General features: G+C 44.5%; 3 protein-coding genes and 1 long non-coding RNA gene across 4 annotated transcripts in view; 1 reads left to right on the top strand and 3 right to left on the bottom strand.

Moving 5' to 3' along the window:
• The window catches only part of LOC311329915 (solute carrier family 22 member 4-like), a gene marked incomplete at both ends in the record, with an annotated part of 28323 nt that extends 21330 nt beyond the window's left edge, over positions 1 to 6993 (bottom strand). The window contains 2 exons of the mRNA XM_084461867.1: positions 5941 to 5980; positions 6542 to 6993. Of these exons, the coding sequence (XP_084317993.1) occupies positions 5941 to 5980; positions 6542 to 6993 (492 nt within the window). The remainder of the gene's footprint in view (positions 1 to 5940; positions 5981 to 6541) is intronic.
• LOC311307327 (chloride channel CLIC-like protein 1) overlaps positions 1 to 25728 on the top strand; it is a gene marked incomplete at both ends in the record, with an annotated part of 167715 nt that overhangs the window by 111129 nt on the left and 30858 nt on the right. The window lies entirely within an intron of this gene.
• Positions 8174 to 9822, bottom strand: LOC311330034 (uncharacterized protein). Its single transcript, XM_084461983.1, has 7 exons — positions 9737 to 9822; positions 9491 to 9607; positions 9310 to 9381; positions 8970 to 9196; positions 8718 to 8877; positions 8535 to 8629; positions 8174 to 8432 (listed from the first exon to the last, which is right to left on the bottom strand). Exons 1-7 carry the CDS (start codon positions 9783 to 9785, stop codon positions 8307 to 8309), a joined length of 846 nt encoding a protein of 281 aa, XP_084318109.1. The 5' UTR covers positions 9786 to 9822; the 3' UTR covers positions 8174 to 8306.
• LOC311307410 lies at positions 10494 to 11815 on the bottom strand. Its single transcript, XR_014630366.1, has 4 exons — positions 11766 to 11815; positions 10983 to 11100; positions 10805 to 10886; positions 10494 to 10565 (listed from the first exon to the last, which is right to left on the bottom strand). It is a non-coding gene; the product is annotated as an uncharacterized lncRNA (long non-coding RNA).

Raw genomic sequence — 25728 nt, 5'->3', positions numbered from 1 at the left:
TAACTAGCTGGCACTATTGTCTTCACAACAACAAGGAACGGAAGGGTAGAAGATAGTGTTAGACATTAACACAGTTATATGTGCAAATGAGGCATCGAACATGGGATCAGTTTAAACTTAACCCTATGAGGATGATGTAGCTTACCAACCATCCCAAATGTCAGAGTTGGCCTAGCCTATTTTATTTACAAATGTATAAATAGCCTAAATAGCTTATAATAACACAGGCATCCTATATGAATGTGGATTCCCATGTCAAACGAGGCGGACAAGTTCTCTTTCGACTACACAATTGTGACATTTTTTCCCCTCTGATTCCACAGACTCAAACTCCACCAACAAAAACAGTCTATTTCTGTTAACATAGCTTATGGTGAATCATTTTATCCATAACATATATGATGTGAATTTAGCTGGGAGGCGTGTCTGGTTTCGTCTCCCAATCAGACGACACACATCCATCACCAGCAGGAAAGCCCTACGAGTCTCCACCTACACACACACACACACACACACACACACACACACACACACACACACACACACACACACACACACACAAATTGTATTGGAAACTAGAAATGGTGCTCAGAGAGAAATGGTGCCCAGAGAGCACAGACCTCCATCCCTGAATGCATTTGGCTCTGTGCTCACCAACATTGCTCTAAATTGTCCCATGCTACACCCCTACACTGACTTTCATGAAAAGCAGTCTGTCAGTTTTTGTAATCCTAGTCCAAAAAATGAATGGAGGTGAATGGCCGTCCGGGCCGTGTTCGGGGGGCTCGTGATTCACTGGGGCGGAGGTATAAATCACTGGAGGTGGCTGTATTTGGCTGTCTCTGTTGCGCCCCCTCCGGGTCACAGCCGGTGGGGGGCAGTGTCGTGCACTCCGGGCTCTCCCCCGCACACCTCAGTCCTAACCCTGTGTCTCTAGCATCCCCACACAGGGAGCTGGCTTCATTCTAAGTTTTGTTTTCATTCGTGGATCCGGCCCGCGATTCAGATCTGCTCCAAAATGTAATGGGTTCTAAGTTGGACCATGCTACACCCTTTGACCAAGTTTTGTGAAAATCGGTCCAGTAGTTTTTGTGTAATCCTGCTAATAGACAAACGCACGCACACACATACACCACTGAAAACATTACCTCTCACCCTGCGCTGTCACTGGGGCAGAGGTAATAAAGAAACCAGCTTTTGTACTTTTGAGTGGAACCTTGGCACATCTTTTAGCACATTATTCCTATTTAGAATAACAGATAAAAATATCTACAACAGAGGCCACACCTCTCCCTTCATCTGACAGCTGGACAGAGGGAAGAGAGGGGGACAACGAGACAGGAAGTCCACCTGATTATATATTTTAATTTAGTGTTACATGGTGACACGTACAAAGGTTAACTGAATATAGTTAATATAAGACAAACATTCACCCTAGTGTTCTAGGTGAGTGTGTGGGGTGTCTGGTTAATCTTGAGGTTAACCAGGAGGTCAAGCGCTGAAGGCCGAGGATGGAGAGGACATGTTCAGCTTATTCATCTGGTACACACGGCCGACACACACACACGTTATGAAATACAGCGCATATGTGCGGCTCCCTACAGTAGGAGTGTGCCTGTAACGTAGAGCTAATGCTTGTGAGAGACGCTATGATGTCAGGAGTGCTGTCCAGTGTGTGTGGACCAGAGGAGGCTCGTCCATTGAGGTAGAGGAGGTCAGTCCTCCTCAGTTTTGGGAGAGAAGAGAGGGATTAAAATATAAATATATGAATTTATTTATTTATAATTAATATTTAATATTATCTCAGTTTTGTTCATACATCAGGTTTTCCCTTTGGATAAAACCCCATTATTGATATTCTAAAGCTCCAACAGTGACATCTATAACATGCAGCTGGAGGACCCATAGATATCTATGGAAGGGAGGAATTCCTCCCTTGGGCGTGTCCCTTAGGGGTCTATTAATGTAATGCCATTTTTTCATGCTAATTTGTGATTGGCCAAAACGCTGAAAAATTACCGCAAGGGAGGACAGAACTCTGAACAGGATTTAATGATATGACATTTTGTTAGTCCAATCACATTCCAGATTCCAAATTTACTACAATGAAGGCCGATTGAGTCGGCGTTGATGTCTGTGTTTCTCTTCCCTGTGCCATTGGAGACTTTTTGTGTGTTCCTAGCTCCATAATATAATACATCCGAAAGTATTATGGGACATATTATACATCAAACTGTTTGTCTATTTGTCTTGATTCTAGCCATCTAAATATCTAAGCTGACATAAATACTTTTTGAGCTAGAGCAAGTTCCACTGGCTGGCTATAGCCAGTAACGTTAGCTACGGGGGCTATGAGGTGCACGTCAGGCTACAGCATAGACAGGCGCGCAGATTGGCTGGAGGTGCAAACTGTCGGCAACTCGTCCAAAACATTTCTAGAGACTGGGTCGCAACACCGGATCAGAGAAATGCACTGAACAGCCTGGCTCCTGCTTGCACTAGAATTGATCGCTTTGCGGTGCTTATTCCTCATCCAGTGATGGATGGTTGGATGGAAAACTTTCAACTGAATGTTCATATTGTTCTTATAATTGTAGGCTATAGCAACATAAGAGTGGAAGCTTTAACAGCAACCCAAATGAGCTAATCCCATAGCTGTACCATTGCTAGCTAGCTATGAGCGAACTGTTGGATACTGCATTTGCTGTGCAACATATTCCATTGTCTAGTTGTCAAATCTATTTGCCAACAAACTGTTTGAGAGCTAGCACACCTGTGTCCCCTAATCAAAAACATTTTCATATATCACCTAACCTCTCCAGCACTTCACCAATATCAATTATTTTCTCTCTTTAGAGAAGAGTACAATTTATTACAACAACTATTGCTTACAATGTTTTATTGTTGTTTTGTAATATTTTATCATAAATATGATAAATAAATGCTGCATGTAGTTAAAGAAAGTGTTATTCAGTTTTTCATATGCTAAAATTGACTGTAAATCCACATTTTAAAGCTGATATTTCAAATAATAACTGACTGAGGGAAAGTGCCCCCCAGCGCCCATGGGCGGTTCGCCTCTCTTCCTCCTGTCCTCCTCAGTTTTTTGAGTCACCAGCCGCCACTGGTGTGGACCCACCTCCTCTCGCCACAGGCCCTCTCGTATCCAAGAGAGACCGGCCGCTCGTTTGAGGACAGGTCCTTCGTGCGTCACCATGCGGGAAGGTCATGCTCCCAACCCCATCCATCCACCTCCCTTGCCAACCTCTTTCCGAACACACAGGTCTGAGAGCAGTCTGTAAACACACAACCGTTATACTGAGTGTACATTTGGCCATATGTGAAGATACAGTCAGAAGAAGATTCGATGGGCACAGCTGGAGGACAGGTTAGACATACTGGCTACATTTGTTCACACTGACAAAGGTTGAGAAATTATACAGCTTTTGTATTTGGTGTACAGATCGAGATGAGGCTGTTCCAAAAACTAAGCTGTAAAAATAGACAACCGTAATGATGTGTTTTCTTACCTTCTGGTGATCCAGACAACCAGAATGATGTGTTTTCTTACCTTGTGGTGATCCTTCAGGATGTCGACCAGGCTTCGGTGGACGACGTGTCTCCTCTACAGCAGGAGGGCTGACCGGCCGTGGCTCCCTCTTCTCTCTCTCCAGACATGCAGCCATTTGATCAACAGTGGATCCTTGTCTCAGGATCCTTCTCTGCCACGGCCTCTAGAAAAAATAGGCAACAAAAACAGGATTCCATCGCTTTAATTGAATTAAATCAACAATTCAGTTGAACAGTTCAAACACTTTGTTGTTCTGCATTACTTTTGCAAAGTGTTACCTAGCTAGATGGAGCATATATTTTGCATTGGATGGCTTGTTCCATTAACGTTAGAGCAACCTGACGAGTTGGCTAAACAACCTGGCTGGCTAGCTAGCAGGTTGGCCTGCAAGATGTGCGATAGATATGGTAAGCTAGCGTTACCATGAACGGAACAAAGAGATGCATTCAAAATGCATATTGCACCTGGCAAAGAATGCTGGCATCTACCGACTGGCTAGAACAAGTTGGCTGGCCAGCTAGCAACTGACCTCAACAAGACATATATATATGTATACTGTATATATTATATATATATAATATATATTTATTTCGTATATTATTCAGATTCATTACACATGAAGTTAAATATTTCCAGGCAGATTGCCTCCATGCCACGCTCCACATTGATGCAGAAATTTGTGCAAAAAGAGCCCCAACCAAGTATTGAGTGTATAAATTAACATAATGAACATACTGTACAATCATAAAGATTAATACAAAAAAGGCTTGAAATATTTCACTTTGTGTTATGGATCTAGAACACATGAAAGTTTCACTTTTTGAATAAAATTACGGAAAATAATGAGCTTTCCAAAATGTAGAAATAACTACATTTTAAGTACAGTAGCATTTGGGAACCTTACCTGAACAAGCTTGACTAACAGAGAAGGGCATCACTGAGCCATCTTGCTGCGAATGCAATCATTTGTCTGATCTCCAGAAGGCTGTCCTTATATACCCGCTATGGGCGGGGCAAAACCCACATATGCAAATATGTCAGTAGTTATATGCGGATATGTCGGATATATCGGAGATTATTTCGACAAGTCACAATGATTGTAGTTACCATGTAGTCCTTCACTACCTCATCATTACTTAATCATTAGTTACTCTTTTGTGTACCTTGTTGTAGTCATACATTATACGGAGCAGTTACTAGGTAGTATTTCATTACCTAATCATTAGTTAATCATTAGGATTCAGAGTTAATCAGTAACTACTCATTAACTAATCATTGGTTCCTCAGTAACTACTATAGTAGTCCCCATCATTAACTACTCATTAACTAATCTCAGAGTTAATTAGTACCCGCTCATTAACTAATCATTGGTTCCTCATTAGTTACTCAGTAACTACTCATTTTTTGTGAAATCTTATTGTAAAGTGTAACCGACATTCTATCATGAACTAAAATTGTCACTAGTTGGCGATACTGATTAAATGTTAAAACGGCTTGCCATACCCACATACATAAATGCATGCATACGAGCACAATCACAACACAATGTGATGTAGACATGCACACATGATAACACGCCAGTATGTCTACAATATAGCCATGTCTGTAGAATGTGTGAGAATCTTTTTTTTTTAAATAGTATGAGTGAATGAGTGAAAGTGTGTGTGTGTGTGTGTGTGTGTGTGTGTGTGTGTGTGAGAGAGAGAGAGAGAGAGAGAGAGAGAGAGAGAGAGTGACTTAGCGAGAGAGAATGATCATATTAATTGTAGGCTATTGTAGGCCCTTTTCAGACGCATCTTATTGTTTATCATTGTTCAGGATTATTTGACTGCGGTCAAGACGGCCGACAAGTCGGAAATCACGTCAAGTGGTCCGCCCTTTATTTCGTTTTGCGCGTCCACTCATGCTATTGCGGTAAAGAGTTGGTTTTTTTCCGCATAACACCAGGTTGCCCCTTCGCTTTCATTTCCCCCCCATTCAATCAACTAAAACTACTATGGTTTGATTCAGAAAGTGAAATGATGTTCTGATGTGGCATTTCAAAATAGAAGTATTCTAAAATGTCATAAAAACTGCTGCCTTGTTATGTCCTTGTCTGTTTTGGGCGGTTTCCTCTCAATACCAATCTGAATATTGAGGAAAAATTGCGGATATAAGATTTTAGAGGCCCTTTATTTTAAAATCCCAAATCAGAATGTCCTGAAAGTTTCTTAGTGGCACTGTGAGGTGGTGTGCTACCACTCTCAAGTGGAACTATTTTCAATTGCTGAAGTGCTTTGTTACTTCACTCCAAATCGACCACAATTTCAGACTGAAAGCATGATGTAGCCTATACGGGCTGATGTAGCCCGACCCCCACTTGAACGCACCTCGGAGACAATAGTGGAGATGTAGGTCCCCTGGTCGTAGGCAGGGCCGGACTGGCCATGTGGCGTACCGGGCAAATGCCCGGTGGGCCGGACCTACTTGTGGGCCGATCTAAAAAAAAAAAGAGCTAACGAACGGCCCATAGAGCAGGGACAGCGGCCCATTGGTCCATTTTCTATACTGACACTGGGCTGGCCCAATCATATGTAGGCCCCACTCCTCCCTCTGTTAGTTTCAGGTGTCATTTGCGTGGGCCGTTAGAGAGCCAGCTGGCCTGTCCCCCCGTCAAGAAATCGCGCAGCAGCATCCCCCCCCCCCGTCAACAAATCGCGCAGCAGCACCGCCCCCCCCCCCCCCCCCGTCCGTCAACAAATCGCGAAGCACCCCCCCCCCCCCCCCCCCGTCCGTCCGTCAACAAAACGAAACTGAAGGTGTTCCATCTCACCGCGTCGGCTCGGCTAGTGGCCTGACTGGGGCTACATTTCCCGGTAGGAAATATTCACCCAGTCCAGCCCTGGGTCCGGCCGATTGTGGTGGGCCGGTCTGGGCCAAAAATGCCAGGGCCGATTTTTTGTCCCAGTCCAGCCCTGGTCGTAGGGGTACTCCCATCCATCCAAACACGTCTCGTGGGGTATTTCGGTAACGTTCACGTCAATCCCCGGGACGAACCCTCTCTCCGAAAAGTTCGCGATGACATCGAGTCTATACCTGGCGCATCTGCTGAGAGAAAAAGTCCCACTATCTTCCTCAATGGGAATGCTGTGATTCCTCCATTCGGCACTGATGTTGGCACTTGCGGGAACGAGGCAGCGGTGAGGCGGGGTGGCACCGACGAACACGATAGACAAGCCTGCAAAACCATTGGGAATGGTACTTAGACACAAGAGGAAAAACACTACTTGTTGGAACGGCCCCCATTCTCCTAGGAAGGCAATGCTTTCCTCGTACTCTGGCATGTTGATCTGCGCGCGGCGCACACGGGACAAGTTTGACTTCAGGGCTTTCTGCCAGTAAAACCGGAAATCCAACCCCTTTTCTGCAGCAGCCAATCGCATCAATGCAACACTTCAGCAGCCAGGCGCTTATTTCAAATCTGTCATCCACGATCTGCTTTGCTCATTTCACGGTTGCTGCATCATACGTTGGTAAGTATTAACGTTATTGACGTTTGAAACACAAAATACATAAACTGTTTACTCTTTAGTCTGTAGCTATATATTAGTTAATAGATAAAGTGATTCTTATACCTTCCTAGCTACATTTTTGCTGCTTTCTAGTTACATTTTAGCTAACGTGCATGTTAGATTTTTAGCTACATTCTGCTGAGAAAACTACGTTAGCCAGCTAGCTAAGCCCCTTTTGTTGAATTGTACACCCATCTTTTGTGACAAAAGTCCTGTTAGCTAGATAGTAGCCTATTATCAATCTATTTCTGCCAGAAAGCTTAGCTAACGTTCATGAAAGCTTAGCTAACGTTAGTGCTCCCTACTAACACACGCAGGTTGCGCAAACGTTCGACATACGGCCGCTATAGGTGACGATTCGTCTGCGCCGCGTGCGGAAGTTACGCGGCCATTTACGGAAACGCGAGATCTGCCGTTTAGTAGACGCTACGTAAGAACGACACGTCATTCCGAAGTTGCGGCCGCGTGCAAAGAACGCACGTGATCACGTGGGCAGGAACCTCCGTCATAAACTCACTTGGCTGACACTAGATTAACAGGTATTTATATGACTTGACCTGCACGTCTTTTTCGCACGGTGCAAATACGGTGCGGCCGCGTGCAAAAAACGTGGGCAGGAACCTCCGTCATAAACTCACCTGGCTGACACTAGATTTACAGGTATTTATATGACTTGGTCTGCACGTCTTTTTCGCACGGTGCAAATATGGTCACTTACTTACTAAACCCTGACCACTGGCTATATTAGCACTTGCAGTACCACTGGCTATATTTAGCATTTACCAGTACAAAAACGAATTAATGCTATATGGGGATATAGCAGCAAGCATTATGATACAAACCAATATAAGACTGAACAGTTTAGAACATTTTATTACACAAAGTACATTACAAATTATAAGTAGGCTATACATATTTACAAGGATGAGGTTTACGGTCTGTCACATTACGCATAGCCAGAAAAGCAAAAAAAAGCATGTACAAGCTCTGGCTAGCAACCCATTATCTGACAATTGCAAAAGTTCTAAAAACAAAAATGAAACAGTGCGCATTCTGTGGCAGGCAGACCGGGAACAGACCGTTGTATCCCACACAAAAAAGGTTAAAATTTACAAAAACTATTTACAAAAAAGGCATCCATCCTGGCAGGCTGGAAAGGCAGGTTTAGGGAGACGGGCTGGGGGTCACCCACATCTGAATCGAGGGTCTGGGCAGAAGAGGTCATCCTCATCTGAATACTCCACTGTGGTCAGGGCTGGAGCTGCGGTCAGGGGCTGGGCTGGGGAGGTCAGCTGGGCTGGAGCAGATGCCTAAGGACATAATGAAATGGCTGTAAAAGCAAGTCGCATACGTTCATTGGAAGCGTGCCATGTCACTGGATACGAGAAAATTAACTGCCTGACATCACATACCTTTTTGCATCGAGCAGGGGCATGTTTCAGCATCTCCTGCAGCTGGGCAGACACCTCCGTCACAGTGGTGCTTGGCTTACAGGCCATAACTGCACCTTTTAACCAAAAAGGGAATGGTTTCAATGCACATGGCATGAAGCAAAGACAATGTATTATTTTGCGAAAATATGAACAATCCCTTACGTAATATGACATTGTAGAGGGTCATATTCTTCAGAGGCTTCTTCCCCCTCTTCCCATGGACGCTGTAGACACACCACACTCTGTGTATGGCAATGGCTGACAGCACCCGCCAGACCACATCTGGCAGATCTTTGCCGCCAATGGAACTCAGATATCGTGTCTGCAAAACATAAAGACAATCCTTTACTTTTACATTTCCTTAACACTTCTCTGCAAAAATAAGGAACAAAGTTCTGCCTTGAAGTTACTCACCATCTTCCTTTGATGATCCTTGTCCTTCAGCTGCTCCTCCAAGACCAGCAGCTCCTCCTCCGTTTTAGCAGGGTGCAGGTCATCCAGTACTGCTCCCCGATAGCTGTCTGCAGACTCGCCGGACAGTCTCTGCTCCAGTCTCTGCTCCAGCCTCATCATTGTCTGTGCCATCTCCCTCAGACTCTGCATGATGCTGGAGAACTGCTGACACATCATCCTCTGGAAGTCTGGATATTAAACACAGATGTGGCTATAAGTAATTGTACGGTCCCATAATGGATATTCAGCTCAAAGTATATCCCTACATGCAGCATGAAGTAGTTCACAAAATTCAGCGTACCAGCATCTGCAGAGCTTGATGGCAACCCTGCTGGAGCTGTTGGTCTCACAGGCGATGGCATCAGAGAACTACCTGAAAACCAGAGGATAAAGGGATGAGCAGGAAACTATGGTGCTGGCGGCGTAGTGATTCTGGCATAAGGGGAAGAATCAACTCGACATGAGACATGTCAGACCCTGACCTGGTCTAGCCGGGGTGCTAATCGCTGATGCATGCTGCTCGTGCCTGGACGTCTGAAGGGCTGAAGGGCCTGGGCTCACAGCGCCTTGGCTCAAAGGACCCGGGCGATGAACATCTACTGCCGAGTAGTGAGATGTGAGATGAGCGAATTAGTGAACTGAGTACATTAGTCTTCAGACATTCCTGAGTTAACTGTAAGTGTGCAAATATGCATAGACATTTCACCAACACAAACATGCATGGATACCTGCATTGATAACTGGCAGAGCAGGCCTTCCGGCTCTGGCACCTGGCATAGCTGGTCTGGTCTGAGTTCTGCCGACCGGCTGCCTGGGCACTGGAACATATAGTAGAGGTAAATTAGCTCAGATTAGTCAACTCAAGTAGTACTCTTTTGGGACTGTTGAATGCACTTTATTATATTACCTTCGTCACTGGAGTCATAGCGTGTGTTGCGCTGTCTCTTCCTTTTGTCTTGGGAGTTAATCCATTGATGACTGCTGCTCAAACACCTTCGCCAAGGCACTGGCTACTTCATAATGCTCTGTGTGTTCCTCAGCAGAGACAGAGGTTGTCATGGCTCCTCTTGATGTGCTTGTGGAGGTAGATCTGGGAGGTATAGGAGAATGGGCACTCAGAGCAGGAGAACACCCAAGTCTTGCACAGCAATGAGAGAGACCATTAAAAAGGATTATCTCACCTGTAGTACAAGTTCAAATATAGAGTGATTATACGTCATTGTAAATGAGAGCTTACTCTCAATTGATTCACAAGGTTAAATAAAGATTGAATGAATATGTAGCTAGTGGGGGGTTACAACCACACAACTGTGGAGAGAGAATGAGACACTTGGTTCCCTCCTCTACTGGTGTTCATGGCCACACACCTGGAATACTCCAACCCTGATTTAAAGGCATAAAAGTGGGGAACACATTTTTGAGACGGTTCCTAAAACTGGAGGGAAAAAAAACGGGAAAATGATCTTCCCTCTCCTCATCACTCACTTCTGCATGGGGCTGAGCTCTACCCTGTCAGCAGTGGCAATACATGGGATAGCGGCTCAGCACACAGGAGAACTGCACAGAGAGGAAGGAGGAGAGAGAAAACCAACAACAAAAAACGCAAGAAGGGTTAATAACTGAGCGAATCTTGCAAGTTTGCACTACAGGGAAGCAATTGCTCAATTTCCCTGATATTGTGGCGTCACTGGCGTCAGTGATGCGTCTTATGAATCTCACATGTCTACCGCTAACTCAATATCAATATTCCCATTTGTTTATCCCGTCTATGGAAACGTATGTGCATTTGTACTTACGTGTGCCTGCCTATATTGATGATCAGGTGTTTCTCCACCTAAGGGCTGGCCAGACAGAACCATCAGAGACCATTGGGCTGAGCTGAGGAGAGAGCGACATGTTAGAGTGTATGTGTGCATATGTATATGGTGCTCTTCTGTTAATACTCATGAGGGCATTCAACTGAACAAGACTCACAGAGCCTGTGGTGCTGTCCCAGGACTGCCCCTGGCCACGCCTGTCCCCGTCTTAGCGCCTCTTCCTGCCCCGCTCACCTGCTTCTGCTCAGTTCAAACAAGAACTGGGAGGTTGGCAACTGAGAGCATGGGAGGGGAGAGAGGGAGAGAGAGAGAGAGAGAAAGTGGGTGGGTGACCCTCTCCTTGGCTGACATGCACACTCCACAGGACCACGTGCCAAAAGCCAAGATGGCTGCTATAACAAATCCTGCTAGCTAGCCTAGCTCCGTTGTTGGGGCTTCTAGTATTGTTAACGTTAAAATCGGAAAAATGAATGCCTAAAAACAAACACATACTAACGGTGTCGTGGGTTAATGCGAAATCAATGAGTAAGCTAATTATCGCATTTTATTCCAAGCGATGAAACAGTACGAACGTGCAGGAGCTCGCGCAAGCCTGTAATTAGGAAACAATGGCCCACAACAACACTTCATAAAAGTTATAGTGTACACAACTGAAATATTCTCACGTTGCCAAGCCAACATTATAATTTAAGCTACAATTACACAAAAGCGAACGTTTTAACAATAATTGCGAGAGTAATTTTACGTAGGCTACTTAGCTAGCCATGTACAGAAAAAGGCTAATCACGTTAGCTGGCTAGCTAGTTAGCTAACATTGGAAAGAGCATCTGCAGACAAAGAATCATTACAAAAGGGTAGCTTGCACATAACGTTGGTGTTTTATCTGGGACGATACCAAAATACATAGTATGTATGTATACATTGAAATTGAGATACTTACATGATCTGTGTTGTCGACACAGACAGCATGTTGGTCTTTCTCAATCATTTCTGTCTCAAACGGAGCGGAAGTTTAGTTCTTCTTCTTCGCTGGGTTTAGTGGCGGATCGCAAACAACTTTAATGTGCATACCGCCACCTACTGGCACAGAGTGTGTAACTTGTTTGTCTAGTTCTTCAAATGTGTCACTAAGAAAGTAGCCCAATGCCTTGCATTCTACGTTCACTGCTCAGCGTTCATTGCTCACATTTAGGTTGCAAAATTAGGACTTTATTCATAGGCATATTTTTTATCATTATTTTTATTAGGCCTAGACTGCAAATCTTTAGTGTTAATATTAACTGTAAATGAGAAATTACACACAAAGCAGACATGCAGGATTTCTCCTCATTATTACAATTCTGTAACTGTATGACTTCAAAATTTATTTTAAAACCTAAGTAATTTACAAATGTTCTGACCCACTGTGACACATTTCCAATAAAGTCAGATTGGGACTGCGATGTAACCACATTGTCACGTTATTTAATTACATCGTAGTTACGGATTTAAGCAGCAGTGGCGGCTACGTTCCCTTACAGTGTACTTGAGGACGGCTATTTTGGTTATTTTGCGACTGAAAAGGCAAGTGTCAGCTCGGTGTCAGCTAGGTCCGCTGCTGGTGACGTCGCAAAGTTACCACAATTACACCAATGTGTCCCGTCAGTTTTACGTACTGTGTTAGTAGGGCTGTGCATCGATCTATTTCTGTCAGAAAGGTAGCAAATATATGTTGTCTTTCTGTTTGCTGTTGTAGCTGGTAGTGTGAACTCTAAGCCTTTATGTCAGAAAGGTAATTAGATTAATTGATCTTCTGTCAGAAAGGTAGCTAATAGTATCAGTTGCATTTCTGTTAGAAAGGTAAGTGCTGGTACTAAGTGAACTGTAGGCTTTTCTGTCAGAAAGGTAACGTTAGCCTGATAGTAATATCAGTTGTCTTTCTGTTAGAAAGGTTAATGCTGTTATCCCTGCTGCTAATAGCCTATATTGAACTGTAGGCTTTCTGTCAGAAAGTTAATATCAGTTGTCTTTCTGTTAGAAAGGTTAATGCTGTTATAGCTGGTAGTAATGACCTGTAGGCTTTCTGTCAGAAAGGTAATAATATGAATTGTGCGCTTTTGTTAGAAAGGTAATAGTAATCAGTTGTCTTTCTGTTAGAAAGCCCCTGTTATAGCTGGTAGTATATGAACTGTAGGCTTTCTGTCAGAAAAGTAATAGTAATCAGTTGTCTTTCTGTTAGAAAGGTTGCTGCTGTTATAGCTAGGCTATATGAACTGTAGGCTTTCTGTCAGAAAGGTAATAGTAATCAGTTGTCTTTCTGTTAGAAAGGTTAATGCTCTTATGGCTGGTAGTATATGAGCTGTAGGCTTTCTGTCAGAAAGGTAATAATAAGATGATTTGTGCTTCTGTCAGAAAGGTAATATCAGTTGTATTTCTGTTAGAAAGCTCCTGTTATAGCTGGTAGTAGGCCTATATGAACTGTAGGCTCTCTGTCAGAAAGGTAATGCTTCTCCATCACCCCCGGCAACCTGGAGGCCTGCCAGTGCAAGCCGCTCTCAGCCTTCAACCACAAAGGCGGGGCCGCGCAGATGCACGCACACAAACACACACCACACGCACACACACACACAAACACACGCCACACACACACACACACACACACACACACATTATGATCTACTCCATCACTATATAGTACATTTCTACATTGTCTACTTTACCATACACAGAGACAGAATTAAACATTGTATGACACTGCATTACACTGCGCAACATAACTACCGGTATATACTACATTACTATCTGTTACTACACAGCATATTATAAGTACTCCATGTACATTACTTCACATAATACCATCTACATTACTACGCACTTTACGAATGCTAGGCTACATTACTACTTCTACTATTACTACTACTACTCAGTATACTAAATGACTATCCACATTACTAGCAGGCCCTAGGTTCAGGGTTCTTGTTGAAGCATTTTGAATTGCGCCATCTTGGCAAATTTGAGGTCACTGGTGCCTTCTTGCATGCCCGGTCAGTGATGGTGTCCGCTCTGAGACTGGGAGGTTGTGGGTTCGATCCCCGGCTAAGGACTAAAAATGGGGCCATTTCCCTCACTGCTCCCCCAGGGGATGGGTCAAATGTAGACAGCAAGTTTCACATACTCAGGTGTATGACAATCATTGGGACATTTACCTTTAACACACACATGCACACACACACACACACACACAATGGGATCCACCACGAGGGCTAGACTGGTCTGGCCTCTTCAGAGGTAGTCCTGCAGTGCTTCCCTCAGGGGAGTCGAGACTGTTTGTTTAGTCCTGCCTGGTGCACGCCGTCTGATAGTGTGTGTGTGTGTGTCCAGAGGAGGCTGAGGACCCTGCCTGTGTCCCCATCTTCTGGATCAGCAAGTGGTTGGACTACTCCGACAAGTACGGCCTGGGTAAGAGACTACACCACCCCCCCCCCCCACACTCTCTCTCTCTCTCTCTCTCTCTCTCTCTCCCCATCCTCATTTTTCTTTCTCTTTCCCCATCCTTACCCTTTTCTCTTTCTCTCCCCCCCCCCCCTCTACCGTCCTCTCTCCATCCTCATCCTTTTCTCTCTTTCTCCCTCTCCCATTCTTCTCTCTCTCTCTTCCCATCTTTCTCTCTAGTGTTCCTTTCTTTAGATTATTTCATGCTTATCAAATTATTATTTGACTAATAATTTTGTTTTATATTTCAGTGAAGTCCTACTGGCAGCAGTCAATAGAAAATTCTCTCCGCAAAGAACCCAATCCAGATGTTAAACGGACAGTACACATCATACCCCCCAGTGAGACCAAGGATGAGTTCATGTCAAGACACTTGGTGGAATTAGAAAATAATGGGATTGGAAAATTCTCATCAGTGAGAAAAAGGGGAGCAGACCAGATCCAGTGTCATTGTGAAAGATCTAATACATGTAAAGGGAAGTCAAGCGGAGCTCCCACAACCACAAGGGCCAACAGTTGTGGAGCCTATGTATCATTTACATTTCTGAGCAAAAACACCTTCAACAGCTGCATTGTGCGTCTATTGAACAAGCACTCTGGACATAATATCGACAATCCCCAGAAGCATCGTTCAAACCGGATCAACAGTAATTTGATTGCCTACATCCATAGCTGTTTTCAGCTGGGAGATTCCAATGCAGAAATCCTGCTTAAATGCAAAGAGTGGGCGGACGCCCAGGGAAAGATGGATCTCAGAGATCGGCAGTACTTTGTTACACCTGAGGACATAAGAATATTAAAAAAGAGCTTTCATGCACAGACTAGAATGGATGGCAATGATTGTGTAGGTGTTGATCGTCTAGTCAAAACAGAGTTGAATGACAGTGTCATTTTCTATCAGCCTCTTTCACATAGTGAGAAGCAGCCAGTGATTATTGTTTTTAGTTCACCCTGGCAACTTCAACAGATAATAACCTATTGCCCTGAGATGATATACCTTGATGCACCATACAAGGGGATCCCACAATATGGATTTGCATTCTACGCTGTTCTCATCAAATCAGACCAGGGTTGTGGTGTCCCTGTTGCTTTCTTCATCTTATCTTGTGTGTAGGGGTTGGGATTCAATGCAACACAGCTTGGTCCAGTGCAAAACATTATACAGTAAATTAAAGTGCAAGCTTTATCAAAGAGCAACATTTGCAACAACTAATAAAAACCTTTGAGTAACAAATACGTTATATGTGTTTTTGTTTTTACATCTGGTCACAAGAAAAATACATGTGAACTAGTATGAACCCAACGCATTATGATGTCTTGAACTTTTATAAATAATAAAGAGAATGGTCTTAAGTGAAAGAACTTGAACATAAAGAAGGCAACAAAGAGGAGGACACCAGATATACTTTCAGCTTTCTGTATTAAAATCAAAGATCTGGTTAAAAAATCCTACTGCAAAAATGGTGCAAAAACAAAAATAGTGCAAAAATCCACCTCAACATCCATGCTTGACATTTGGTTGTCAAAACATTTCTCATAAATGGACAGCACTACGTCTAACATTTTACACATGAAGCCGTGGGAGGCCAGGTCCACGGCTTCAGCTTGCACCTTTATTGCTGCCATTGCTCTCTTCAGGTGCGACCTGCAATGAAAATATAATAGCTGTGAGAAGCATGAAACACTGTCCATAAACTTGGCAAGGAATTCAGTGATTTCTGCACATTGTATACTGTGGTGTTTGTGTGTGAACTGTATGAATGTACTTCACTATTCAAGCATTTATTATTCCATGCTGTGCTGTTCTGGAGAAATGTCAACGCTGCACCCTAAAATCACAATATATCATGAGAAGTATGGTAGACACCTGATATCAGACTTGTTCAGATGAAAGGATACTTAGAGCAATTTTGACAGTATAGTATACCTCCTAACTACTAACTAAAGACAAATGTCTAGTGAACCCTTTTTGCACCCAACAGTACCGAAAGCGCTTTACAATGTTCTCTCATTCACTCAATCACACACATTCACACCAATGGGTTCAGTGTCTTGCTCAAGGACACTTCGACATGTGGACAGTTGGAGGCGGGATTCAAACCACTGACCCTTCGATCATTGAATGAACTGCGCTACAGCCGCCTCCAGTTGTTGAATGGAATTTGAAAAGCAAGAATTAAGCTGCATTTGTTATTCCTAGGTCTTCTTCTTCAAGTGGGCAATGAGAAACAAACAGAGTATGTTGCATACTGCATGCATTTTCATGCAATATAAAACAGTATGTGTACACTGTTGAACTTTTCATATTCAGTATGCTATTTAGTATTTAAAGCAAAATATTCACTTAATTTGCTTATTAGAATATGGATTTGGCCTTAGCAAGACCCCAAAATCATTTGAGAAATAAAACTGCATGGGACCCTTAGGATTTATATTTTAGAAATAATTTGAACTGGACTGTCATTTGGGCGGAAGTGAAGCATTTTTACGAGTCGCACAGCAGCGAGTGAGGGGAATTGTGGGAGTTGTGGTTTAAAAAATGCATTTCCAATTTTATTATGGCCAAAGGGGTCGCCAAAGTGTAAAAGCATCACATGGAGCTTTAATATGAAGTATGGGTATTTGGACACAGCCAACGAGAACATAGATTTCTCAACAAATATGACTTTGGAAACTAGCACCGAAAGAGCTACTAAACACCTCATGTTCTGCTTTCTGTTTAGTTAGAAGGTACAAGGATTCCTGAGTATTCACAAATTCAATTATACTGAGACACCAAGCATAGTTTTTCTTTCACAAAGGAATATTTTGGACTTGGTTCCATTGCAATAACTGGGAACAGTGTCCCTTTCGTGGCTAGAACTGGTGCTACATGTGCCCCCAGACTGACACACTGACACACAATGGACAAAATTCTCCAAAAAACAGTAACGTTGGCAGATATTGCAGAAGAGATCGTGGGTCACATTGGGTTTATAATGAGGGTGAATACCTTTTAGTGAGTATACATAATGTATTCTGTGCTTGACACATACCGGAACTCTGTCAGCTTCCCCATGGTGACCACCTCCTCCTCGCTGTCCGGGATCAGATGGAGGCCCTCGAAAGGGAGCTGGTCTTGGATGAGTCTCATCAGGCTTTCAGACAAGGCTGCTACCTCCTCTGATGAAAAAAAGAATTGTAATAATAGAATGGTAAGTCATCACCTCAATAAGGTGTCAGTGATTTATAAAAATGAGGAGAAAAAAGTTGCACAGCCGGGAGTAAGGGGGGCAGGGTTTATCCCAGCCTCCCCCAGCTGGTCATGCACTGCCCTCCTGGCATTATTGTCCGTCCTCAAGTAGGCCACCAAGGTAGTGAAGCTCATGTATTCTGGGGGACCTACCTGCCGCCCCAATTCCTCCACTGTGATTTTACATCTGTGTGGACAAAATGATCACATTACATTGATGGCAATGGCACCAGTTATACAGTATGTTCACCAATACACGCTTGTGATGGCACCAGCAGGGAAAAGTGAAAAAGCAGCGCTTGCCCCTCCCTCATTACCACCACTGGGACGCCCATGAGCATGGCCCTCAATGCCCCAGTAGAGCTGCTGTGACCGGCAGATCAGACTGGTTTTACCAGGCAGCTTCAAGGTACAAATGTGTGTAACTGTTAATAATAATTAATAGGATTTATATAGTGCTTTTCTAGACACCCAAAGCGCTTTACATTACAATGGACCGTCCAGTAACCAATGTGTAGCACCCACCTGGGTGATGCTAAGGCAGCTAGTGTGCACTGCAGCTCACCACACATCAGCCCGACCCATTGGAGCAACTTGGGGGTTAAGTGTCATGCTCAAGGACACTTCTAAATGTGGACAGCGAAGCCGGGATTCGAACCACCAACCCTTCGGTCGATGAACAACCCGCAACGCTACAGTCACCCCTCTGAGCTTCCTGGTCTTCCTAGTCGGTCTCCCATCAAAGTACTAACCAGGCCCTACCCTGCTGATCTTCCTGGATCTGATGCGCTTGGGCATGTTCAGGGTGGTAAGGCTCCTAATGTCTCCTAATGGGACCATGATCCAGTCCAGAAATAAATGCCGAAATCTACTTTGGGTGCACTGTTAAGAAGGTTTCAGTACTTCGGGGTTTGTACAGACTAGAGGGTGGCCCCATTGAACTGTGTGGCTAACTAGCTGAAGCTGCAGGTATCCAGTTCAAACGACAGCATGGATTGTGCAGAGAAAGGATTATTAATCGGCAATATCATTAGTAAGTAGGAAATAGGTCCAACATTTTGAACTTAGCAAATATCTAAATACTATTAGAGAAATCATACCATAGAATGCTGTATATCTCCTTGAATACTTGATCCTGGGTGGAGGGAGGACCCTGGGTGGAGGGAGGATCCTGGGTGGAGAGAGGACCCTGGGTGGAGGGAGGATCCTGGGTGGAGAGAGGACCCTGGGTGGAGAGAGGACCCTGGGTGGAGAGAGGACCCTGTGTGGAGGGAGGATCCTGGGTGGAGAGAGGACCCTGGGTGGAGGGAGGATCCTGGGTGGAGGGAGGACCCTGGGTGGAGGGAGAGGAGGGGTTGATAGGGGGAGGAGTGTGCTGGGTGGGGGGAGGCGGGGGGTTGATAGGGGGAGTAGAGTGCTGGATGGGGGGAGGCGGGGGGTTGATAGGGGGAGTAGTGTGCTGGGTGGGGGGAGGCGGGGGGTTGATAGGGGGAGGGGGGTGCGCCAGACTCGGAGCCGGACCCAAGCATTTAAGCTCCACCCCTTGGACCACTGTTAGGAGGAAACGAGGAAGGGAAACCTCCAGGGTCCCCTCCCAACCCTCCGACGACGACACCCTCCAACTGAGGAATAGCTTTGCTTTACTGGCCGAGCCTGTATCCAAGAGGTCCAAGGATACTCGCATCAGCTCCTCGTCCTGGCTCCCTGCTACTGGGGCTCATTTCACACCCTGCCCTACTCAGTACCATACCCATACTCCGCAGCCCACCCATACCTCTCTGGTTGGTGAGCGGCATAATAGCCAGGCTAATAAGCCTGCTACCCGGGCTGAGCATAGCCCAGTCCACCGAGGGGACCCCCGACCCCCACCCTCTACCACTTGGCCTTCAGGTGTGAGGCAGCAAAGGAAGTCCCCTAAGCCCAGTGGGCCCGCCACTGATCCCGCCCCCCCCATCTGTGCTCGTCATCGGATCATCCATGGTGCGCCATGTAGTGGTCCCGAAAGCCCGGACCTGCTGCTTCCCAGGAGCTAAGGTCTCGGACATCAGGACTGTTGTCCCATCACTCCTCGCAGATTATCCCCTGGCCTCATCCATTATCATCCATGTCGGAACAAATGACATCAAGCTCCAGCAGTCTGAGTGGCTGAAGGAGGATTTCAAGGCCCTGATCTCCACTGCTCAGGCGTCAGGAAAGACCTGCATCATCTCTGGCCCGTTCTCCTCCCCCCGGTATGGTGATGCCAAATATAGTAGGATCCGTCAGCTCCACATCTGGCTGAAAGGCTACTGCTGCCAGTTGAAGCTTCCCTTCATAGATCATTTCACCACTTTCTTGAACCGCTCGGACCTCTTCGCCAGGGACGGCCTTCATCCTAGTAGGTCAGGTGCCCGTCTGCTCAGTATGATATGGACCTGACGCTGAGATCCTCCAGCGTCTGATGTGGGGTTAGCCCGACCCGTCTCAACCACCCTACTGCCAAACATAAACCTCCTGTACCCGCGGGTCGGGCTACACCAGCTCCATCTCACCAGCGCCCCATCACCATAGACCTTGATTCCCTGCCCCTCACTGAGACCTGGCATAGCGACGTTTATATTTCTATAAACGAATTCTGCCCACCTGAATATGCCATTCAGCGAATTATCTCCCACCGCACCCCTATTACCATAATGAAACAGTCAGGTGGATCTAATATAAAAAACCTGATATCCGTTCCAGTGAATATACCAACCAGGCCTTCTAGTCAGGCGAGCCAGCCCTTTTCTCCGGAAGCTATTTCAATGGCGATTCTAAATGTCAGGTCCCTACCAAGCAAAACTTTTCTCATTAATGATCATATATGTGAACGTAAATTAGACTGTATGTTCCTAACTGAAACCTGGCTAAATATAAATGGACCAGCAGCCCTCATTGAAGCCTCTCCTCCTAACTACAGCTTTTTTCAATCTATCAGAAGTGAGAAAAAAGGTGGAGGAACAGCCACCATAGCTACAGATGCCCTCAGCTGCAGGACCATCTCCTTTGATGATTTTGCCTCTTTTGAATACCACGCTATTGTCCTAAAATGCCAGCCCCCAGTTCTGGCAGTAACCGTGTATAGGCCTCCCAAACAATGCCCTGCCTTCTCTACAGAATTTTCAGAACTCCTGTCCATCATCCATACAAATTATGATAAGATTATCATCATTGGAGATTTCAACATACACGTAGACACTGAGGCGGACTCGAAAGCTAGGGACTTTATCAACCTCCTAAACTCCATGGATTTTACCCAACATATCTCTGAGCCAACCCACAACCGCGGCCACACCCTTGATCTAGTTATTACTAAGGGCCTGACTATCACTGTTTCCTCTATTAGTGACCTCGCCCTCTCCGACCATTTCTGTATCTTCTTCACTGCATTGGTTCCTAAAGTCAAAAGTAGTACTGAGCGCTTTATCAAGAAACGTTATCTTACCTCCGCAGTAGCCGATAGTTTTAGAGAAATAATGACCACAAACAATTTATCAACTCCAGAAGTGGGGCCCTTAGGAACTATTGAAGACCTGGCAACCACCTTTAACACCAGAGTTAGGGCAGCCTTGGATTCTGTAGCACCTAGTAAACTGAAAAGGATCACAACCAATAATAAAGCTCCATGGCGAAATGAGGAAACATATCAAGTAAAGAGAACCTGCAGAAGTTCTGAGCGTATATGGCGAAAAACCAAGCTACAGGTCCACCATGATATTCTCAAAGAACATCTCTCTGCTTTTAATAAAGCAATAAGAAATGCAAAGAAAGACCACTTCTCAAAATTGATATCTATCAACCGAAATAATTCAAGAGTGCTCTTCTCAACAATTGATAGCCTAATAAACCCTGCCGTAAAAACACCTGATAACCTGCTCTCTACCTCCAAATGTGAGGAATTTGCATCTTACTTCAGAGATAAGGTTATGAATATTAGGAGGAATATCACTCAGGAAAGGCCATGCATCCCGTTCACAGATCCTCTCCCTCCATGTAATGGACATATGAGCCTGTTTACACTGATGGACACAGAAATGTTGAGAAAAGTAGTATCCAAACTCAAAACCTCCACATGCCTGCTGGATCCCATCCCCACCGATTTTTTCAAAACTATTTTTGACTCTGTATCCTATGACATTTTATCCATTGTTAATGACTCCCTATCTACAGGTGTCTTCCCACCAATACTTAAAACTGCTCTGGTGAGACCCGTACTGAAGAAAAACAACTTAGACACTTCAGTTTTTAGCAATTTTAGACCAATCTCCAACCTTCCCTTTTTGAGTAAAATTCTGGAAAAAATTGTTTTCAAACAGATTAATGATTTCCTAGCTACAAGTTGTACCCTTGACCTTTTCCAGTCCGGCTTTCGTGCCCACCATAGCACAGAGAAGGCATTAGTCAAAGTTGTAAATGACCTCAGAATTAATGCTGACTCCAAAGAGCTTTCTGTTCTTGTCCTCCTGGACCCGAGTGCAGCCTTTGATACTATAGATCATGCAATCCTCATCAAAAGACTGGAAAAGTGGGTTGGCCTCTCTAGTCCAGTCCTAAATTGGCTTAAGACCTATCTAACCAGTCGTGATTTCTTCGTTGCCCTCGGTGAATATAGCTCAGGAAAGATCCCTATGACCTGTGGGGTGCCCCAAGGATCGATCCTAGGACCTCTACTCTTCAGCCTGTACATGCTGGCCCTTGGCAGTGTCATCAGGAGGCACAATATTAGCTACCATAGCTACGCAGATGATACCCAACTCTATATTTCCGAAACACCCAGTAACTACAGCTTGGTTGACTGCCTTGTCAAGTGTATTACAGATATAAATGTATGGATGTCACATAATTTCCTCCAACTAAACCAGGACAAAACAGAAGTACTGATCATTGGAGAAAAAGCTGAAAGAGAGAAACTAGCTGCACACTTAAAAACTCTGGAAATTGACACCAATTGCCAGGCTAAAAACCTAGGCGTCATACTTGACTCAGATCTTAATTTCGAAAACCACATCAAGAATATTACAAAGACATCCTTTTACCACCTAAGGAACATTGCCAAGGTGCAACCCTTTCTCTCTCAGGCTGACACCGAAAGATTAATGCATGCTTTCATCACAAGCAGGCTGGACTACTGCAATGCTCTACTATCAGGCCTACTAAAGAAAGCAATCTCTAAGCTACAAATGATACAGAATGCTGCAGCACGAGTCCTCACTAAGACTAGACGAAGGGCACACATCACACCAGCGTTAAAATCACTACACTGGTTACCAGTCAACTCTAGAATAGACTTTAAAATACTATTACTAGTCTATAAATCTCTCCACAGTCACTCACCAGAATATATTTCAGACTTGCTTGTTAAGTACATGCCCAACAGACCACTTAGATCCTCAGGCACTGAACTTTTAACAGTTCCAAAAGCCAGGACCAAGAAACACGGAGAGGCAGCTTTTAGTTTCTATGCCCCCAACCTCTGGAACACCCTACCGGAGTGCCTAAGAAGGGCCGAAACAACGGAGGTCTTCATGCGAGACCTCAAGACGTACCTTTTCGACCTAGCCTACAATCACTAGCTAGGACCTTGAGACACAGAAAGGCAGCCTCAAACCTACCTGTGAATCCCCTGTATACATTGGTATTTATCCTGCTATGCAATGTATGTATATCAAGTAGTGTACAGAAGCTGGTTATCCTGAAACAGGCTTGTTCTGTTCCGACTGCTGTGTTGCTTCAATGACTCAGTGTGCTACTAACCGTTTTCTGTCTCCCCTAGTGCCTCTCTCTCTCCCTCCTATCCTCTAACCAGGTCCAGTGTCAGCTGCGGAGCTGTGGATATCGTAGTATTTAGTATACACACACACACGTACACACAGACACACATCAGTCCACATCCGGCTTAGGCCTGGACCTGATGCTCTTAGCCTTTCTTGCTCCGAAGATTTTATTTAATGTTATTTATTGTTCTTTAAATGTTCTTAGCCATTAGACAAATATATTCCAGGAGCTTGCCCCAGGTTGCCTGTTTCAATATTTGTGTGGTCTGTATGGCTCTATGTGCTACTAACCCTGCTCTGCCTTCCCTCTGCCTTCCCTCTCCCTAGTGCCTCTCTCTCTCCCTCCTATCTTCTAACCAGGTCCAGTGGATGCCCCACTGTCACCAGCAGACCTCCCGAAGTCCGATAGATACCCCCGTGTCTGCTGTGGTTGATGTAGCATGTCCGTAGAATATTCTCTCTCCTATGATGCTTTTAGCCTCTCTCACTCTGAAATGTAATTTAATGCAATGTATTGCTTTATAAATGTTCTTAGCCGGTAGACAAACATACTCCTGGAGCTTGCTCGATCGCCTTGTTGAGAGGGGTCAGGGAAGAATTTTTACAGCTCACTTATCTGGCCCCCGGGTGATTACAGTTTTTTTGCTTCCCTCTGGAATATGTAGAGAGTGGGTCGTATGCCCACCTCCCTTGTTCTCTGTAAAGCGCATTGTGTTGCCTCTGGGTATGAAATGCGCTATACAAATAAAGCTTTGATTGATTTGATTGATTGATTGATTGACACTCCGCTACTACTGTTGGTGCTAGCCATGATTTTTGCAACGTGAGTTTCAACATGCCCTCATGTGAACAGAACTCAAAATACCTTTTTTGGCATTAACCAATCATTGTGATTTTAATAATTGAACTGCTATTGTGCATTGAGATTTAGGTAGCCTAAATATTTAGCTTATGGATGAAAATATGATCAAGAAACAACACCAAAAAATGTTGATCAAATGTTTTAGAGCTGTAGAATTGTTTCTGTGCGTCATTGTAATGGGATTTACAACTTTTTGTCTTGTAGGCCGTGGCAAGAGCACACTCCTGGGAGTTGAGTGGGTGAGGATAAACTGCCACCGGATGCAAGGAAGGTCTATGAACCTCTTTATGTCCGGTTGGACTCCGGTTGGAAAAGCAGAAGGGAGTGGAAGAAAACCTCCTAAAATCCGAAAATGATGAAGAAATCAGAAGGTTCTGGAAATGTTTTTGTTTGATTTTGAACTACAGCAAGACTACGAGTTGTTCATGACTGAAGTCAGAGGCGAATGTGACATCCCTGTGTGTGCAAGGTTCGGTAGTGTATAAATGAATAAAACGAATGTGGTTGAGGTCTGTATACATTGTTGCCTTCAATTTATTACAAATTTGCTGAAATATATGCCCTGTTGTGTGTGCGTGTGCGAGAGACAAGGTAAGATCAGATAGCCTTTATTAATCCCTGGGGGGGGGGGGGGGGGGGGGGTAGGTTTGTTCATGTTAAATTCAATAAATATTACAAATGAGGTCCCTCTCCTATCCAATATCGTATTGTATATGCTGTTAATAATTTTGATTGAAATATTTTTGTGCTCTGGCAAACAACCAACACACTCCAGCCAGGATTTGCACCTGTAATCTTCCATCCAATGGATGGATGTGTTGCTATTACACCACAAGAGTTTGTGCAGGGGTCTGCATTGCGCTTGGCACAGCTACTTTTAGCTATGTTAGTGAAGAATCTAGGGAGAAATGTCTATTGGTATTACTGCTATGTATTTGATTTAATGTGTTTGTTTGTTTTCACGTGGACACTGTGTAGTCGATAGAGTGAGGGAGACAGCTGCTGCTGCTGTGGCCGTTCGGGGTAGTGGGTGTCAAGAGGTCACACTTAGGCCACAGGGGCCTCTCCTCTGGGTATCAATGGCACATCTCTATGGGACACTATCAACAGACACAACCCAGACTGACAACCAATGGTGATTAAGATATCATGTTAGGGTGACAGGCGACACATCTGTATGGTCACTCCTCCACCAATCTAGCTTCACTAGGCCCTAAGCAGGCAGGCTTAGGCGTGGGGGGTGGCTTTTAGCTATGTTAGTGTCGCCATGCTTACCTGTTCAGTCAGGGTGTGATATTCGGAACTATACTAACTGAATTACATTTTTGTTTAATGCACTAATTAAAATGAGTGTACTTACACAATAGGCTACTTTAAAGAACTGCCTTCACTTGTATACTGTTGTGTGTCTTGTGCATTTTCATTACCTTATGTTATGTCATAAGGTAGTGACAATACACAAGATACACATTACCTTATGTCATAAGGTAGTGACAATACACAAGATACACAACAGTATACAAGTGAAGGCAGTTTAAAGTAGCCT

The sequence above is a fragment of the Borostomias antarcticus genome (genome assembly GCF_949987555.1).
Source record: "Borostomias antarcticus genome assembly, chromosome: 3".
Lineage (NCBI taxonomy): Eukaryota > Metazoa > Chordata > Actinopteri > Stomiiformes > Stomiidae > Borostomias > Borostomias antarcticus.
This window is presented reverse-complemented; position numbering and strand designations above follow the sequence as displayed.